This window comes from Girardinichthys multiradiatus, chromosome 12 (genome assembly GCF_021462225.1).
Source record: "Girardinichthys multiradiatus isolate DD_20200921_A chromosome 12, DD_fGirMul_XY1, whole genome shotgun sequence".
NCBI classification, from domain to species: Eukaryota; Metazoa; Chordata; class Actinopteri; order Cyprinodontiformes; family Goodeidae; genus Girardinichthys; species Girardinichthys multiradiatus.
The window spans coordinates 244930-264414 of NC_061805.1; the positions used below are offsets into that span (position 1 = coordinate 244930).

Genomic DNA, 19485 nt, shown 5'->3' on the forward strand with positions numbered 1-19485 from the left:
TCATACTACTTGACATTTTCCCATTTTGTCATGTTGCAACCACAAACTTCAGTGTATTGGATTGCTCATTTCCATGTCATTCCTGGTCAGCCTTACTGAGAGCCACATGACGCCTTAAAAAAAGTCTTTCATATAGAGCTACGACTACAGAAATAAGGGAAATCCAATTCCACAGTCAAAAAAATTACTGTTTGATCAACCAGTCAATCAGAATTTACGCTACTATTCAGTTTAGCTTTAATGATAGCCCTCACATGCTGGTCAGGTTTACTATGAGAAAGTTTTATTCAATCAGAATAAAGGAACATTTAGGATAAACAAGTTGGATTTTCATATAACATTCATATGTTGATTGTAACACATGGGTTTTATCCCATTCACAAAACCAACAATATATGAAGTAACTAAAAATTACTGACCATATGTAGTCAGCTGATCAGGTCCTAAAAATAAAACATCTTCATGTCAGCTTATAAGGAATGCAGCCAGTATGAGAAGTGTGTCACATTCTTCTTTTACTTGAAGTTTTAATGGAAGACATTCGGTTTTAGTGGATTATTAGATACCTTTTCCAGGGAAAAAAGGGAAAATGTCCAGTGGCTGACAGTTCACTGTTGAACCAGTTTAAACTATTTTATTAATGATGTCCATGGCAAGAAATGGCTACATAAAATCAAACATCTTTCTACAACATTCTTTAAACCCTGCAGTGGTCCAATAATTGTTCTTTAAAATTCTTCAATCACATATAACAAAGACAAGACAAGTGACTCTTCCCTCTCCAAATCTCCGCAGAGCATCAGTCTTTTGTGAGGTCTAGGAAACCGCTGTAGGCCAGCTTCAGTCATCATCCCATGTCATCATTGAAAGCTCTGCTTTCAGAGAGTTCGGCAGGTCGTAGTAGATTCTGTTTACATCAAATGCTTTTCTGTAAAGTTTGAAGTCCTGTAGTGCAAACTCATCATGTTGGCCTGTCCACACTGTGAGAGTGTATCTGTGAAGGAAAGACAGGTTGTGTGTTTATGGCTGAGTAACATATAGCTTTGTAACATCAGGCTCGCAGGAGTTTTGATGGCATGCAGAGGATCAGTTACTGATCCATGTTCTCTGCAAGGAAATACGAGGAGGTTCCCATTTCATCACAGAGATGGAGGAGTTGGTCAGAGGAACTTCAGCCAATCCAATTTTCTCCATCTAACTCATCAGTGCTGATATCCTCTTGCAGCAGTCCTGCCTCTAAATTCAGACATACTATACAACTAAAATAGCAGGAGGGCCACTACCTCCATCATCTGAACACTTTGGGGTTTGAGCATTTTAAATCAACCGACACAAATATTTTCTTTGATTTTTGTTTAACATTTAATTAACACTAATGCTTTTTGTTTTTTAACTACTACTACTACTGAAATCATCTGCTGAACAGAAAAGGTCAATCCAATTTAGGTACCAATATTAAACACACTTTAAATGGCTCAGTCGAGCTGGGTCTGTACATCTTGGTAGAACAATTGCTCTCCTTGTGCTTGTGGTAGGCATGGCAATTTGCTTAACCTTTCCTTAACTTGTTGTCCTTTTCCACCTAAAAGTGTTTCTACCACAGCTTCCATGAACGTTTTGATAATTTCCCAGTCAGTAAAAGGCTTTTTGTGTTTTCCTAAAATCCACTGTACTCACATTGAACACTCATATGCTCACTGTAAGAGACTGTGTTATCAACTGTGTAGATCGCTCATACTGTCCTTCAGTTCATTTATTCTACTTGTCCTACTGTCAGACCCAGGCGGATAGCTTTGGTTGAAGTTCTTATGTTTGGTTTCATAATATCTCTTTAGATTCCCACTCTTTATAAGTCCAACTTATTCAAATCATAAGGCAGACTGGCCTTACACTCTACGGAAGTTAAAAGGAAAGCATATGCTTCTGTCTACCGTAACTTCATAACTAAACAGCTATTAACAGTAACAATAGTAGCAAGCTGCTACGCTGACAGCTGGAGGCGGAGCTTCAGCCTGTAGCTCCAGCCGTCGGAGGGTCAATGGAAACACAACAGGTACCGTACCGAGCAGAGCGAAACCGAGTGTAGCGGAGCCGTGCCACCTAAAACGAGCCAGCGTTTCAAGGACCCCGCATTGTTTCTTCTTAAGTGTTGTTTTCTGGCGGTTGGCATTCAACGATATGGTGCATTACTGCCACCAGCTGGCTTGGAGTGTGGACCAGAATGTTATCGAATCACATAGCTGCCTGTCACGCCTGTTGAAAAGTCAGACGCAGCAGCCAGCAGAAATAACATGTCTCTATCTACATAGTACATGAGAAATTGCTTTGGGGTCTGGATAAAGCGCCCTCTGGGTTCAGATTTAGGCCGGAGTCCAGGGTTTGGGGACCCCTGCTGTACAGTGTCTCACAAGACCCTGCAAGAAACATCTGTACCGGCTAAACTAGTCATCAACCAGGTAAAAAACCCACCGTGTTGGCATATGTGTGTAAACAGATGTGTGCCTCACTGCGCTCGCAGTCACCTGTCTGATTGTTGCAGCAGCCATGACAGCTGGGAGAAGGACTCTGATAGCAGAGCAGCACGAACTGGGAAGGTGACCGGATGTTTAAGGTCTCTACACTTCTCCTCCATCATATGCACCATGTCCCAGCTGTAACCTGAAAAATCCCAGCAGAAACACCACCACGAGAAAACAGTGATACCGTCTTACAACTTACAGACAGCTAGTTATTTTTCTAACATCTTATCAACCTTCTCAAAGTACACTTGGCTTATCTTTCAGTGTTATCCCTATGTTTCTGAGCCTGGTTCTGCTGGAGCTCTCTTTCTTTTTGCATTGTTTGATAACTACGATCAAAATGGTATGTATGTAATTAACTTTTATATTTTTGTAAAGTGTCTTGAGATATTTCTTATGAATTGCCGTTAAATAAATAAACTGAATTGGATTGAAAACTTGAATGTACATTAAGCACCTTAATGAACCAACAATTCCAAGGATTTTCTACTTAACTAAAAAAGTATTTTTCTTCAATATCAACATGGCTTTTCAAATCATGTTTACCTGCAGTTCACGTTTCCACATATTCTGATTTTTAGCATTTATAAATGAAATGAGATACAGTGGCTTGTAAAGTGTTCATACCCCTTGAACTTTTCCACAAACATAAATATATCTTTTTGGGATTTTATGTGAGACCCCAACACAAAGTGACAATTGTTAAGTGGAATGAAAATTATACATGATTTCTTTTTTTTTTTTACAAATAAAAAATGTTAAAGTGTTGTGTGCAAAAGTATTCAGTCCCACTGAGTCAATACTCTGTGGAACCATTCTTCTTTGCAAAATAGTTCAAGCTCAGTCAGATTATATGGAGAGTGTTTGTGAACAGCAGTTTTCAGATCTTGCCACAGATTGTCAGATGGATTTAGGTCTGGACTTTGACTGGGCCATTCTAACACATGAATATGTTTTGTTTTAAACCATTCTATTGCAGCTCTGGCTTTATGTTTAGGGTTCTTGTCCTGCTGGAAGGTGAACTGCAAACTGGACTTCTTATGGTCTCAGGGACCAGGGTTTGGTCCCCCACCTGAGCTGTAGATCTCTGCAGTTCATCCAGAGTTACCATGGGCCTCTTGGCTGCATCTCTGATCAGTGCTCTCCTTGTTCGGCTTGTAAGTTTAGATGGACGGCCTTCTCTTGGGAGGTTTACAGTTGGGCCAAACTCTTTCCATTTCCAGATGATGGATTGAACAGTACTATGTGAGATGTTCAAAGATTGGGAAATTTTTTTAGGCCTGCTTTAAACTTCTCCAAAACTTTATCTGGGACCTGTCTGGTGTATTCCTTGGACTTCATGATGCTGTTTGCTCCAATATTCTCTTAACCAACCTCTGAGACCGTCACAGAGCAGCTGTATTTGTACTGAGATTAGATTACACACAGGTGGACTCTATTTAGTCATTAGCAATCATCAGGCAACTTCTGAAGGCAATTGGTTGCACTCAGAGTATAGGGGGCTGAATACTTTTGCACACCGCACTTTTTAGTTTTTTATTTGTAAAAAATGTTTTAAATCATGTATAATTTTTGTTCCCCTTCACAACTGTATATCACTTTGTGTTGGTCTTTCACATAAAATTCCAATAAAATATATTTATGTTTGTGGTTGTAATGTGAAAATATGTGGAAAGGTTCAAGAGGTATGAATACTTTTACAAGCCACTGTATATAATCTGGAAATGCTCAATTTACATATTTCCATATTTTTACAGATTTTAACAATAATGCAAATAGAAATAAACAAAGTATCCGGATAAACAAAAGGACTCAAGTAACGGCTCATTCTTTGTACCTTTCTGTGGCACCAAGGTAACGTTTGAGCGTCGTCTCTTCATCAGACTACACTCAGTGTTGACAAAGTGTCACTGTAGGTATCTTATGAACACAGCCTCAGCTGATTGAAGCTTATAAAAAGCAAAATGTACCTAAAATGCAACTTGGTGTACGACGTCATGAATTTTAAACCAATGTACTCAAACAGAGGGCCATATTTGGATTTTGTAGAATGGATGTTTTTTTTTAGGTATTATGGTAGGCAGAGCTGAGGTAAACTAACTTTGATTTGCTTCTAACTGGGTTTTATTTACACAAACTGGTTTCTGAAAATGTAGAAGAATTTTTCTGTGATTTTTTGTGACGTCTGTTAGGGCTGGGGATGGGGGGTATTCTAGTAATGGGTATAAAACACTTTGAGTGGTAGCTGAACTTTAGAGTGTCATTTTAAAGCCTGATGGTTTTGGTCTTGCACTCCTCTGTTGCAACAGTCAATAAATTTTAAGCTTACTATAACCAACTGGTTGCCTCGCAAGATTATTTAAAGGTTTAATTTCCACCACAGAACAATGAGCATTTGGTTGAACAGGATCTTAAATAAACTACTCTAGCCATATCTGGGGTAAATACCAAGACATTCAGGGAATAATATATATGGAAAATGCACTAATGATATGGTCATTCTAATGCTGCTCTATGATTAATATTTTGATACTGCTCCACAGTTTGCATTTATCTGATGATCAGAATGACTAATGTCATCTTTCCTTCAGAAGTATAAATGTGTCCATGTAAACACAGACGTAGGTGTTTTACTGATTTCACCTGAGTTAGTTGTTCCAGCGGTCCATCCTGTAGTCCAACCAAGAGACAGTACAGTCTGAGCAGGAAGAGCTGTGACAACAGAGAGGAAAGCCTGAGCGTCCACAGGTCTGTTCTGCCCCCCAGGTCCAGTAAGGATGTCTGCATTGATCCACACTGGACGGCCTGGCTCAGCCAGCATGGCCTCCAGCAGAGCCAGGGATGGAGACACAGCCTCCAGGCTGAATTGAAACAAACCACAGGTTCAGCATCACACACACATGCAACAGTACTGAATAATAATGAATCACAGTTGCACAGCTCTCACCTCTTAAAGTCTAGCTTTATTCCCTTGTTGTTCGTCTTCACCTTTTCTAGCCACTTTTTCAGTGTGATGTCACTATCTGTGTCAGGGGGATGTGCCATGATTGGCTCTTTGGGATCATGACCTCTAATGGTTACGTCAGCTTCAATCATATGACAGGGACCTGAGGATACAATTACAACCCAGATTTTCAGGTTTCACTTTTACCAACGATTGTGGGTTACAGGCAATAGCCAAGTTTCCCTACAAACCTGTGAGATTACTGAGGTCATGTTAAGAGACTCCATGCATGTCTTGATGACTTAAAACCCAGGTGACTTTAACCTTTTGTTATTAAAGTTTGGCAGGAAAGAGGATGTTGTCTTTGAACTACAGCATCTCAAGAACAAACTTCCCAAGTTAGTCACACATGTCATTTTTCCACTGGCTCTGTCTCTCAGCCTCTCAGCTCACTTTGTGAGAGCCTCCATTACTGTTTTTTTTCATATCAGTACCTACTGGTTTAGGGCATAAACACACTGCTGTTCACTGATTGGCCATGGGACCAGGAGAAATGAGAAGGTTTTCGATGAGGCAGTACAGGGAAAAGTTGACTTTGCAGCAATCCCTCATACTGAGCATGCAGGTGGTGACAGTTGGAAGGAAAACTCTCCTTTAACAACAGTAAGTTTATACAGCAGAACCAGAACCAGGCTCAGTGTGAGCGGCCATCTGCCACGACCGACTGGGGGTTTGAGAGAACAGAGCAGAGACACAAAGAGAACAAAGAAGCACTGATCCAGGAGTACTTTCTATGGGAAGGAAAAGTAAAGAGCTAAATGTTTTGGCTCCTTTAGTGGCTTCATCTAGAAGAGAAACAGAGCTAAGTAGAAAAGCTCTGAGCCAGATTTCAGGTCTACAGAAGGAAGAGAGAACATACAGTTAGTCATAGTAAAAGCTCAGCCAGTAGCTACGTCTAGGAGAGAGACAGGGTTAAACGCTGAAAGACAGGGCAAAGTGCATCATTTATAGAAGGAGATCATCGGCAGCTGTAGCTCAGCCGATGATCTCCTCCAGCTTTTGAAAGTCAAGGTTGCGTCTCGATAGAAATTTATCCGGGTGATTTCACTTTCCCAGGGCTTCCTGTCGTCCTACTCTGGAGAAGGTCTTTTCAGCTTTCCCCGGGATTTGTTTAAGGGGCAGGCTGTGTGCAGTGACGCTTGGCACCAGCAGCTTCAGTAAGGTTACTACACAAACTAATCATTTTTATACCATTAATTTATCACAAAAAGTAGTTTTATTTTTAAGCGAGAAAGTAGACCTTTAAACTTAATCTGTGCAGTCAGTTCACCCACAAGGAGACTACTTTGAAATGTTTTTTGGAGTAATCGGATCAGCAGAGCTCCACTTCCAGCCTGGTTTGGCTGCTATGCTAAGCTAACCGCCCTAGCTGCTTATCTCATCCCGGCACTCTGGGATTTCCCGCTACCTCTTATCTGTTTGTAGCGACAGAAAGTGAATATAAAGCGTTTACTAGGTATGTAGTGAATAACCGCAGGTACCAGAAAAGAAAGTGGAATATTTTTCACTGGAAATGTGTGACATTTTAGGTCACTGTTGGCATTAATTATAAACCGTTTCACCACAGTTCTGTAAGACGAATGTTTAATGCAGTGCTGATGATCAGAGCACTTTAAATCTTACTTGTACATTCGACTCTTTTCAAAAATTCACTGTTTACATCATACTATGTAGTACATATTTTCAGTTGTACATATCATGCCTTCTGCAGTGTATATTTCACTTCATCTATCATCTCTATTTTAAGAGAAAACCTTCTTACATGCCTTATTTCTTTGTTTTTTTGCTTATCATACTGTGGTATATGGAAGCCTAGCGCAAGCCCCCTCAATTTAGTTGTACCCCCCAGTACTATGACAATAAAGACTATTCACTACTCTATTCTATATAAACCTAAATTAGTGGAGTAATAACCCATATATTTATTTATCTAATATTTTTAATTTACCAAAGTTTTAGCTCTGCAGGAGGAGCGACCACAGTTTGGATGCAGAAGCTCAGATTTTCTTCATGTCCTGCCATCCTCTACTCCACCCTCTACGCATCTTCTAATTTTATAAAAATAAATTCTGAGCAAATAATTATAAATTATTAATAATAAATGCTAATGGTTATACAGTCAAGGTATCAATTCCCTGTACATCTGGACAGATTTCTTATTCAAATGAATAAATGGTAAATGGCTTGTATTTGTATAGCGCTTTATCAAGTCCCCAGAGACCCCAAACGCTTCACACTACGTCATCCACACATTCACACACTGGCAGTGGTGAGCTACATTGTAGCCACAGCTGCCCTGGGGCACACTGACAGAAGTAAGGGCTGCCATATACAGGTCCTTCTCAAAATATTAGCATATTGTGATAAAGTTCATTATTTTCCATAATGTCATGATGAAAATTTAACATTCATATATTTTAGATTCATTGCACACTAACTGAAATATTTCAGGTCTTTCATTGCACTCAATACTTGGTCGGGAATCCTTTGGCAGAAATGACTGCTTCAATGTGGCGTGGCATGGAGGCAATCAGCCTGTGGCACTGCTGAGGTCTTATGGAGGCCCAGGATGCTTCGATAGCGGCCTTTAGCTCATCCAGAGTGTTGAGTCTTGAGTCTCTTTTCATGCTGAAAAATGAAATCTTCATCTCCATAAAGCTTTTCAGCAGATGGAAGCATGAAGTGCTCCAAAATCTCCTGATAGCTAGCTGCATTGACCCTGCCCTTGATAAAACACAGTGGACCAACACCAGCAGCTGACACGGCACCCCAGACCATCACTGACTGTGGGTACTTGACACTGGACTTCTGGCATTTTGGCATTTCCTTCTCCCCAGTCTTCCTCCAGACTCTGGCACCTTGATTTCCGAATGACATGCAGAATTTGCTTTCATCTGAAAAAAGTACTTTGGACCACTGAGCAACAGTCCAGTGCTGCTTCTCTGTAGCCCAGGTCAGGCGCTTCTGCCGCTGTTTCTGGTTCAAAAGTGGCTTGACCTGGGGAATGTGGCACCTGTAGCCCATTTTCCTGCACACGCCTGTGCACGGTGGCTCTGGATGTTTCTACTCCAGACTCAGTCCACTGCTTCCGCAGGTCCCCCAAGGTCTGGAATCAGCCCTTCTCCACAATCTTCCTCAGGGTCTGGTCACCTCTTCTCGTTGTGCAGCGTTTTCTGCCACACTTTTTCCTTCCCACAGACTTCCCACTGAGGTGCCTTGATACAGCACTCTGGGAACAGCCTATTCATTCAGAAATGTCTTTCTGTGTCTTACCCTCTTGCTTGAGGGTGTCAATAGTGGCCTTCTGGACAGCAGTCAGGTCGGCAGTCTTACCCATGATTGGGGTTTTGAGTGATGAACCAGGCTGGGAGTTTTAAAGGCCTCAGGAATCTTTTGCAGGTGTTTAGAGTTAACTCGTTGATTCAGATGATTAGGTTCATAGCTCGTTTAGAGACCCTTTTAATGATATGCTAATTTTGTGAGGTAGGAATTTTGGGTTTTCATGAGCTGTATGCCAAAATCATCCGTATTAAGACAATAAAAGACCTGAAATATTTCAGTTAGTGTGCAATGAATCTAAAATATATGAATGTTAAATTTTCATCATGACATTATGGAAAATAATGAACTTTATCACAATATGCTAATATTTTGAGAAGGACCTGTACAGGCGCCACAGAGCCCTCTGACCACTATCAGTAGGCAAGGCAGGTGAAGTGTCTTCCGCAAGAACACAACGACTGAGTCAGACATTGTGTGAGCTCAAACCGGCAACCCACCGGTTACAAGACGAACCCCTGCCACCATCGCCTCAGTCACCCCTAAATAAAATCTTTACTGATGACATGTTCTGTAGTTATCTGAAACGAGTTCATTTACAAGAGAACACAGCTGTAAAGCATCTCTGGCCAGATGCAGGTTGGTAAAAAATAAAATTAATCAACTGTGTAACTCTAAAGCTGTGGGTTATCTATTAGTTATCAGTTGAAACAAAAACAAATTATTAGCTAATAGTTTTTTAACGGAGTAAAGGAGTAATGCCATCTGCTGGAATGAAGGTGTACTGCAGTTTTCTTCAAAACTTCCTCAATCATCATTAGGCTGATTTAAATAATGGTCCGGGGCCTCTCTAGACAATGGAAATTTATATTTGAGATTCCTTAAAGTAGATGCCCTTTGCAGCGATGACTGAAATAATTACATTTGGTTGTCTCTCATTGCACCTCTGGGAAGATCTTTCAAGGGTTTTGGAAAACCATTTTAGATGACCACCTCATTGAATCCCAGGGAGAGAATGCTAAGCGAACAAAGCAGTAATCAAAGCACAGGGTGGCTATTTTGAAGAATCTAAAATATAAAAATGTTTTAGAGTTATTTCACACTTTCTGTTTACTACATAATTAGTTCCATGTGTCTTCATTCATAGTTTTGTTGCCTTTGGTGAGAATCTAAAATGTAAATAGTCATGAAAATAAAGAGACCCATTAAGTGAGAAAGTGTATTTAAAACCTTCAACCGGTAGACTGTGTGTGTGTATATATATATACACACACACAGTCATATTCAATAAATTAGAATATGCATTCCGATGAGGCTCAATTGTCAGATTTAAAGTGTCTTTTGAAAGTAACAACCTTTAACCAGGTATTAAACATACTTTTCATGAAGACCACATTTCTCTATTAGAATATGTTTTTCATTGATCTGATTTAATATTCTAATATTGTGTTTATTCAGTCATAATAATTAACAGCAAAAAAGGCTTTAAAACATGAGTATGTGTATACTTCATCTTTATATGGTTTCACTTAGTGAATTGATTTATTGAAATAAACTTTTCAATAATATTCTAAATGTATTCAATATTTTCTCACAACATCCGGACTGGGTGAGGTTGAGGCTGTTTGTTATTAGTAATGAAATGATTCTACCTCAACACTGTATATTAGCGCTGCTGATTTCCCGTCACATTTAGTTGTCTTGGGATAGTGTTGAGTGTGGATTAACAATCTATTTGAGCTTTTCTTTTCCTTTGGAATCAGAAAGAAGGAGGGGAACATGTTTATCGGAACCTGTATAAACTTACTGTTGCTTTCATCAGTCACCAGCTTTATCTTATTCTGTCTGGTGTTCCTCTAGTGTTGAGGATTCTGCAATCTCACCTCGGTTGCCGGGTTCGATTTCCAGCTAGGGATTTTAGTTTTATAAGTCTATTTTAGGGAAGAAAGTTATAATCTCATGGAGGCTTTACCTGGTTAAATAAAGATCGTTATTATAAGCATTAGTATCATGAGTAAATTCACATCACAACCCTCACCCAAATTGTTTTCACTTTTCCTTTTGATTCAGTATCTTGGACACAGATCAAGATCATATTGAGACCATATTCAGAATTTATTGGCATCACAAACCATATTCATTTATATATTGAATTGAAAGCTTATGCCTCGGCTCATGAGTCGAGCAACTGGATGGAAAGTCTCAGTCCTCCAAGAGGTTTCATCTCGCCATCACTAGTGCTAAATAAACAGGACAATATTTAGATAAGAAAAGAAATTCATAGATTAACTGACCTCTCCGTTTTAAGGTCATAATATAAGCATAGTAGGTGTCGCAAGGCGTACGTCAGTTTCATAACCATCTTGTGGGGAACACAGCTCCTCCACGTGGTCCGGCGGACCAGTATCAAAAACAAAGCCATAAAGTAAAGATCCTACACGTTCGTGCTGCTTTCAAATATTTATAGCGAACAAATATTGTTTATGGGATGTCTCATAACTTCATTGGTTTCATTCTAGGTGCTTCCTATAAGAAGATTAGGCGAACATGACAGGTCAAAGAAAAAATGATCATGCTGATATGATGCAGTATGATTTGGGTCAATCTGTGAACTGAGCATACTGTCTATGACGTACCGCTAAGAGCTTGCGCGAGCGCGTCCCTGCTGTTGACCCCGTGCGACCACTCGATCAGTGATGCGTCACTTCCTGTCAGCAGCCCCCGGCAACTGAAGTACTGCAGTGTTCTGTCGCTCATGGTTCCTGCAGATATAATCAGATTCACGGAGTAGAAGCAGTCACTGCAGTAGTCACTGCGCGGTTAAGATGTGACTGGAGTCTATGATGATTACCTGTTGAAGCGCACCTGGAGCTCTCAGCTCTTTCACCGTCTACATTCTGCAGCACATAAATTGTTACCCAGGCGGTTAACACCAAAGAAATACAGAGAAAAGAAAAGAAAACTGAAACAACAGTCTTCCAGGACACCATCCAATATGAAGACATTAAAAGAAGGAAAAGACACTTTCTTCTTTGCGGCTGTGTGCGCCACGCTAGGTGTAACACCGCCACCTGCTGTTTTATTTTGGTTAGATCACATACTGCCTTTTGCTAGAATTTTAACCATGCACATAATCTGAATGATTGCCATTCAATCTATCTGAAATACCATAACAGTCAGCCTAACTCTCTGTCTCTGCATATATGGCACAGCTCTCTTTTTTTTTCTTTCATAAAAAGCTCTTATAGTAATTTCTCCTGACCACTTCTTTTAGTTAAGCTGTGATGTGATGGGCCACTGCAGGACAAAATGATCAACCCTCCTCATTCTTTCTGCCTTTGCTCTAAGTTTAATAATCTTTACTTACAGGTACATCTAAAAATAGGATAAAAGAAAAAAGATCAACATTTTTGTCACTCATTTCAGAATATAAAACTCATATACACATTACAGAGTATATTTAAAGCCTTTATTTCTTGTAATGTTGTATAGCTTACAGATAGTTAAAAAAGTTCAGTGTCTCAGAAAATTGAAATGTTGTAAAATGTAAAATATTGGAAACTCATGCAGTTAATTCACTCAAAACACCTACAATAGTTTCCTGAACCTCTAAATGGTCTCTCAGTCTGGGTCAGTAGGCTACACAATCATAGGGAAGACTGCTGACTGCACAGATGTCCAGAAAACAGTCATTGACACCCTCCACAAGGAGCGTAAGACACAAAAGGACATACCAGTGGTGAGGAGATAAAGAACTGGACTGTACGTTAGTGGTCCAAAGTCCTCTTTTCAGATGAAAGAAAAGATTATATTTTATTTGGAAATCAAAGTGCCAGAGTTTGGAGAAAGAGTGAAAAGGAACAGAATCCAGTGCGATGTCCGCACCGCACTCAGTGAATGTTGGTTTGCCATGTCATCTGCTAGTGTTGGTCCACAGTGGTTTCTGAAGCCCACAGTCAACATAATCATCTACCACTACATTTTCAAACACTTAATGCTGCCTTCTGCTGACAAGCTTTCTGGAGATGTTGTTTTCATTTTCCTGCCGACTTGGTTCTGGCCCAAATTGCCCAATGGACTGGTTCAGTGACTGTGGTATTACTGTGCTTGATTGGCCAGCAAACTGGCTTTACCTGAACCCTATAGAGAATATAGTACTGTAAAAAGGAAGGTGAGGTCCACAGGCTGATAGCCTTCATGCCACACTGCACTGATGCAGTAAGTCATGCAAAAGGAGCCCCAACCAAATATTAAGTGCGTTGAAATAAATATACTTTTCAGCTTGAAAATTCCCTTTTTATTGATCTTATGTAATATTCTCATTTTCTGAGACACTGAATTTTGGGTTTTCATTATATGTGTTGCCATAATAATCAAAATTACATGAAATAAAGGCTTGAAATATTTAACTCTCAGTGTAATAAATATATGTAATTCAAGTTATTGTTTACTCACTATTTTCTTGTCCTATTGCAGACAGGCCTGGTGCTTCTGCATTGCATAGTTTCCTGTTTGTTCTGGTACACAGATAAATTGTTTGCTCTTGCTGTTACTCTCAATCTGATCTAATTTGTCTTTCTTGTGACATTTCCCAATTATTCTATCACCAGAGCACGTCAAAACACGTGTTTTCTGCTGCTGTTGTTCACATTGAGAAACCCTTTGTCCCAATCATATTAAGACCTACTCACTCCTGTCTTCATACTCAGGACCTTGTGCTGATTTTTGGCTTTGAGTGTGAGCAAATAACAGTATTTTCCCACAACCATGTTATGTCTAACCATTTTTAATAAGTTTTGGGTTTAATCTCATGCCACTGAGAGAAATCTTTGTCATAGTAGATCTTTATCATGCAATGCCTAAAATGAATTTTTGAAAATCTGTCTAATTAAAAATCTCCTCACTATCACAGAACAACACAGTAAAGGGGTATAACTTAATTTCAACCCCTCACAAATTGATGTTCTTGTCTATAGTATTACGACTGTAGTGTGTTTTTGTGTTATTAATTGTGTGTTTGTGTGTGTGTGTGTAATTCCATTATGCCATACATTAACCAGTATTTATTCATATAGTTCAATGAATTCAGTTAAGTAATGAATAGACATGTTTTAAGGTCCTAATCACCAAAATGACTTTACATTTTCTGCTTTTACATTTAGATGAGACACAAGCTGTTATCTTTGGACCAGAGTGTCTGAAAAACAAACTGCTACATCGGTCACTAATTCTTGATGGCATTACATTGGCCTCCAGTAATAATGTAAAAGAACCTTGGTGTTATCTTTGACAGGACACGTAATTTAGCACTTCCTTATTTCTGTTAAAAACCTTCAGCTAATCCAAAACGCTGCAGGGAAAGTTCCAGATAAAAGAACTATTAATGCTTCAGCAAACCCAGATATATTGGAGAATTTAATGTTTGGCGATGGTTTCTACCCATTCCAGCATGACTGAGCACCAATGCCCAAAGCAAGGTTTATGACGTGGATCAGCAAGTTTGATGTAGAAGACTTTGGCTTGCCTCTACAGATTGCCTGAACTCAGTCTAATAGAGGAGCTTTTGGATCAATTAGAGCAGAGACTGCAAGCCAAGTCTCCTCTTCCAATACCAATGCCTGACCTCACAAAGGAATTTGTCAAAGAATGGTTAGGAATTCCTATAAACACACTCCTAAACATTGTGGAGAGCTTTCCCACAAGAGTTAAAGTTGTTATAGCTGCAAAGGGTGGGCTGACATCATATTAAAGTCTGTGGATTAAAAAGGGATTTCTCTGAAAGTTCTTGTGTTTGAAGACAGAAGAATGAATATTTTTGGTAATACGGTGTAGATACTACAGTTAGTACTCCTAGGTGATGATCTTGTGTTTGTTCCCTTCGCCTTACTTCACCTCCGTTACTTGTTGCCGTTCCTTTTTTCAAAAACTGTTATCTCCTGTCATTTTTATCCCAAATCACTTTGATTTTTATTGTACCTTTATTGTATCTTTATGTTGTTTTCCAGAGTAGGATTAGAATGAGTGAAAGTACAAATTTGTAATATCATTTACAAATATTATTTGGTAATGTTGCATAACTCTGGGAAAGTAACAGCTTGTGTCATGGGAGGGGTTTAATCAACCTCATTCAGGCAACACTGGCCTTTAAATACAAGAGCTGCATATGGAGACATTAGAAGCAAGGTTTCCTACCTGAGGGTAAGACATCCCCATTAGCCTTTAACATAAATTAATGTTGTAGTTTTTGTTAACTATCAAACTATTTTAGTTTTTGATCCTAGACTAAACAATTAGAATAAAGAGGACATGCACACAAGCGTATCTATTTTTTGTAAATCATACATGAAGCAACTACTAAGCTTTGAATTTAGGTTTAAAAGCACTGATAGAATCTTTTAAATCTTATCCTCTGAAATATGGGGTCACAATCACAGGCATGTACCTTTAATCAATCTGGATTTTTTCAGTTGAAGATGGGCTTTAGTCAGAATTTGTTTCTCATCCTCAGCTTCCACATGGCCTCCAAACTTTCTGTCCTGCTCCTGGTTCTGTGCACTCTCAGCTTGGCTCAAGCCCAGCTCAGGCTGTTCAGTCTTCGGGCCAGCGATCTTCCCGCAAACCTGTTTGCAACCACAGATGGTTATGTCAGTGTGCTATGTGGTGCAACCAGCCTGGGTAAGACTTCTGTTCGTACGAACACAGTCGACCCCTGGTGGGAAGAGGAATTCACCTATTTCCCGGCCCAGGAGAATGAAGTTCTGAAGCTTGAAGTCCATGACAAAGACCTCCTCTTTGATGATCTACTGGGAGTCTGCCAGCGTCAGCTCCAGTTTGGAACCCATCAACATGACTGCTATCTAGAAAAAGGTGGCACACTTCACTATTCCTACACCCTCGGCTAAGACAGCCAGTAGACATCTGTTAATAAACATGACATACTGGTTTAACATGTTCAACATCCATTATTCTCAGTCTTTGTAGTAATATATGATGTGATATTGGCTCAGTGATTTCATGTCTTAGATCCAGTACTCGTCATGCATGAATGGATAATAAAAATAACCAGACAAGAAAGTACATCTGGTCCTGTAAATAATAAAAGCATTACTGCAATTAAACTCTGTCTGTTTATTCACACTGACTCTGTGCAAAGCTGTAATAAAATTGAATTCATATGATACACATTTCCTCAACATGTTTGTGTGAAAACACTCAACAGGGTACTGTGCACTAAAAGCAAGAAGGGATGCACTTGAAGACTTTCCTCTCAGCAGCTGTACAACCAGCACACCCCCAACAGGCTACATGAAAATTTTAAAATCTAAAATAAGAAAATTTATAGATAAATGTTTACTCAATCAGCAGATGTATATTGTACTGTGTATTCAGTCTCAAAATGATCGGTCTTTGTTTTTTTTGCAGCAATAATGGCCTTTATTTTTCAACATTAAGCTAACAGGAAATGGGTGGAAGACAAGCAACAAAGGTCACCTGGGCCAAGAGTTGTCCCGCAACAGACTGCGTTGAGTACTAAAGCCTCTGAATGTGTCACACGTTTTAACCCCTCCGCTGCCAACACATCTGAAATGATCCGTCGTATTCTTTGTGGCTAGCACTCTAATTTTAGCTCCATCAGATTTAAGTTGGGACTCTGGCGGAGTCTCTCCAAGCTGTTACTATTTTTTCCATTGGGAATGAAATAGAATGACCACCTTTTCTAGAGGTGTTCACACTTGCTGTTTTTCAGGTGCAATTGATTTTTGGGGGCAGCATAAGTGTCAATAACTTTTCCACACAGCTTCTCTAGCTCGGGTCAGCATTTTACACATTAGTTGCCAGATTTAAATAATTTTAGAACCCTGTAAATACCCAATAAATTTTTTCTGACCTGATACACAAAACTCTGGCGAGCTGTACAAGCTGCCTCTCACCCAATGATCGCTGGTGATAGGCACCAGCCCCCCTGTGACCTACAAAGATAAGAAAGGTGTAAAACAGGGGTCTGCAATCTTTACAATCCAAAGAGCCATTTTTACCCTGAGTCCAGCTAAATAAAACATGTTTAGAGCCACAAATGTTACATTACCTTTAAAAAACAAAAAAAACTACTTTTAATTTTTTCAAATATCTACCCAAGGACATATGTTGTCTGTTTTAAAGAACAACCATTTTATTTACTTTTTTAGGTTTTAGAAAAGAGAAAAACATTTATCTTCTGCAAAAAGAGGTTGGATACATTTTCTTTCTTGCGGTATTAATATTTGTGGAAATTATATTTAAAAAAAACATAGTTTCCACCCTAATGGCAAGAAAAATAGATCTAAAATATGCTACTGGTACTTTTAGTGATATTCTGTTGTAGAACTTTAATGCAATTATTCTATGAAAAAAAGTTGCTAAAACCTGTATTTGTTGTTGTATCTGTATTTAAAAGCATTAGTTGATTCTTTATTACTTTTAGTCAATGTTATTAAGAGCCATTTTGGTAGGTAAAAAAGAGCCAGTTGCTGCTCCGGAGCCACGGATGGATAGATAGATGGATGGATAGATAGATGGATGGATGGATGGATGGATGGATGGATGGATAGATGGATAGATGGATAGATGGATGGATGGATGGATGGAATGTGTTGGTATCTGATTTTCTGCATGTTTTTGTTGCTACATTCTGTTGGCATCTAAACTTGGCCTCTGTGGAACTATGAGTGGTCACAGTGGGAGATACATGTGACCACTCATCTGTAGGATTCCCACGCTCACCTTGAGTGATCTGGCAGCTGTGACTTTGGAATCAAAGCCACTCCCACACCAGAACAATGTGACACTATTGGCTGGATTGTGTTTTGCTTCACACACCCCCAGAAGATTTCTATATCTGCAAAACGTCAGCATTTCCACACAGAGACCTGCTTTGACCAATCAAGATGAATAAATGTAATTGTTGTGCACTTGGGATTCTTATATTATTTAATATTTAATTAAATAATCATTTGGTTTGTCAAGTATTGTCCTGGGAATACCAGCCCAATATGGCGGTGCCATCAGGACAATAGATGAAAGAGTGATTTGAGCACTGGCATTACTGAACAGCAAACTCTGCACACAAATGGAATAAATTCATAAAACAGAAACCATTCAACTTCAAGTTAAACATATTTTAGTCAATTGCTCTTTAGCCAGGCTAGAAACAATTTAAATAAAACTACAAAGGAAAACGAAGGAATAAAGAAAACCAATGAACTATGTAGAAATGGAGGAACCAAAAAACAAATAAAATCTCCTAGCTTAGATAAAACCCAAATCTGATACAACCTGCGAACAAACAGCTGACTGCTGGGCAACTAAAAAGCAGCTGCTTCCCCTGAACTGTAAGCATGTTTGAACACATCATGAATAATAGAAAGTTAGAAGCACAACAGAACATCACAGTGAGTGATATGGCTGGTTGGTTCACTCATATTGATAGGTTACCCTCAGGTATTAGGGATTCAGTTAATGCAAACACTTTTTTATGAGGTTCAGATCAAGAAAAAGTGCAATTTCCTTCAAGGTACCACTGGCTTCCTTGACAATTTGACCTTGATGAGCCGTGGCATTGTCATCCATTAAGATGGCACTTAATTGGATTAATGATGTCATTAAGGTAGGATCAGCTCATCACTGTACAATTTAAAAGGTGTAGATAAATCAAAAGATTTGATTAATAAGTTTAAAAGTGGTCTAATGAAAAAGAATTGGGACACCATCTATCAAAGCAGGGCATTCATAAAGCTTATGAAATATTTCTAAAACAAATTATGACATGAGAATAAGAAAATCTATAACAACCATGAAATACACAGTAACTGTTCTTGGATGACTAAAGGATAAAAAAAATGAAAAAATGCATTTTATAAAAAGTTAATAAAAACTAAAGAAGCTGAAACTAAATACAAGAGATACAAGAACACATCCACAAATATTTGAAGAATATGTACAAATATCTATCACAAGAAAATATTAAATAAAAATAAATATAATATGAAACGATTCTGGAAATTAAAAAATGGCACAAATAAATTAGAACACCCTAATTATTTTATTGATAGATAAAGGAAATAAAAATTACGACATGAATGAAATAGCTTCCAGTTTGAATACATTCTTTGTAAATCTTGGATCTGACTTGTATAAAAACATCCCTAAAACACCAAACACGGCACAAGATAAATTAATAGAAAGAAATCCAAACTCAGTGTTCCTTAGCCCAATAACAGAAATAATTGATATTGTTAAAAAATGTAAAAATAAAAGATCCACTGATTTACACAACATTGATATCTCCTTGGTAAAACTTGTTATTGAGGGGATTTTAAAACATACAATATATCAGTAACCTGTCAAACTGCTTCATTTCCTAATCTAATGAAAATAGCCAAAGTAGGCCCAAAAAAAAAAACAAAGTACCAATATACAAAAAACCCGTATCTGTTACCACAATTCTCAAAAACTTTAAAAAAACTGTTTAATAGTAGACTGGAAACATTCTTAGCAAATATAATTGAATCACTGAAAGTCAAAATGATCAACAACACTGGCCATACTGGAAGCAATAGAAGACACAACTGCTGTAGATAATAAGAAAATTACTGCTGGAGTGTTTGTTATTAAAATAGCTGTTGACACAATAAATCATAATTTACT

General features: G+C 38.6%; 1 protein-coding gene across 2 annotated transcripts; it reads right to left on the minus strand.

Annotated features, from left to right (window-relative positions):
* Positions 1-491: 491 nt before the first annotated feature.
* On the minus strand, positions 492-11849 carry fam151b (family with sequence similarity 151 member B). Of its 2 annotated transcripts, none has more exons than XM_047380278.1 (6): positions 11654-11849; positions 11439-11564; positions 5467-5626; positions 5163-5380; positions 2523-2658; positions 492-994 (listed from the first exon to the last, which is right to left on the minus strand). In XM_047380278.1, the coding sequence occupies exons 1-6, from the start codon at positions 11805-11807 to the stop codon at positions 841-843; spliced, it is 948 nt and encodes a 315-aa protein (XP_047236234.1). In that variant the 5' UTR covers positions 11808-11849; the 3' UTR covers positions 492-840. The 2 variants fall into 2 exon arrangements, with proteins under 2 accessions (XP_047236234.1, XP_047236235.1); XM_047380279.1 differs by having other exon boundaries at positions 11668-11803.
* Between the last annotated feature and the right edge of the window lie 7636 nt (positions 11850-19485).

Bases quoted from the DNA above. Each gene is read 5' to 3' on its own strand.
- fam151b (XM_047380278.1), bottom strand. From the start codon at position 11,807: ATGTCTTCATATTGGATGGTGTCCTGGAAGACTGTTGTTTCAGTTTTC. The intron at 5,381-5,466 runs GTGAGAGCTGTG...GTTTCAATTCAG, and splicing joins ATAAAGCTAGACTTTAAGAG to CCTGGAGGCTGTGTCTCCAT. The intron at 995-2,522 runs GTGACTGCGAGC...TTTCCTTCACAG, and splicing joins CTGCTGCAACAATCAGACAG to ATACACTCTCACAGTGTGGA.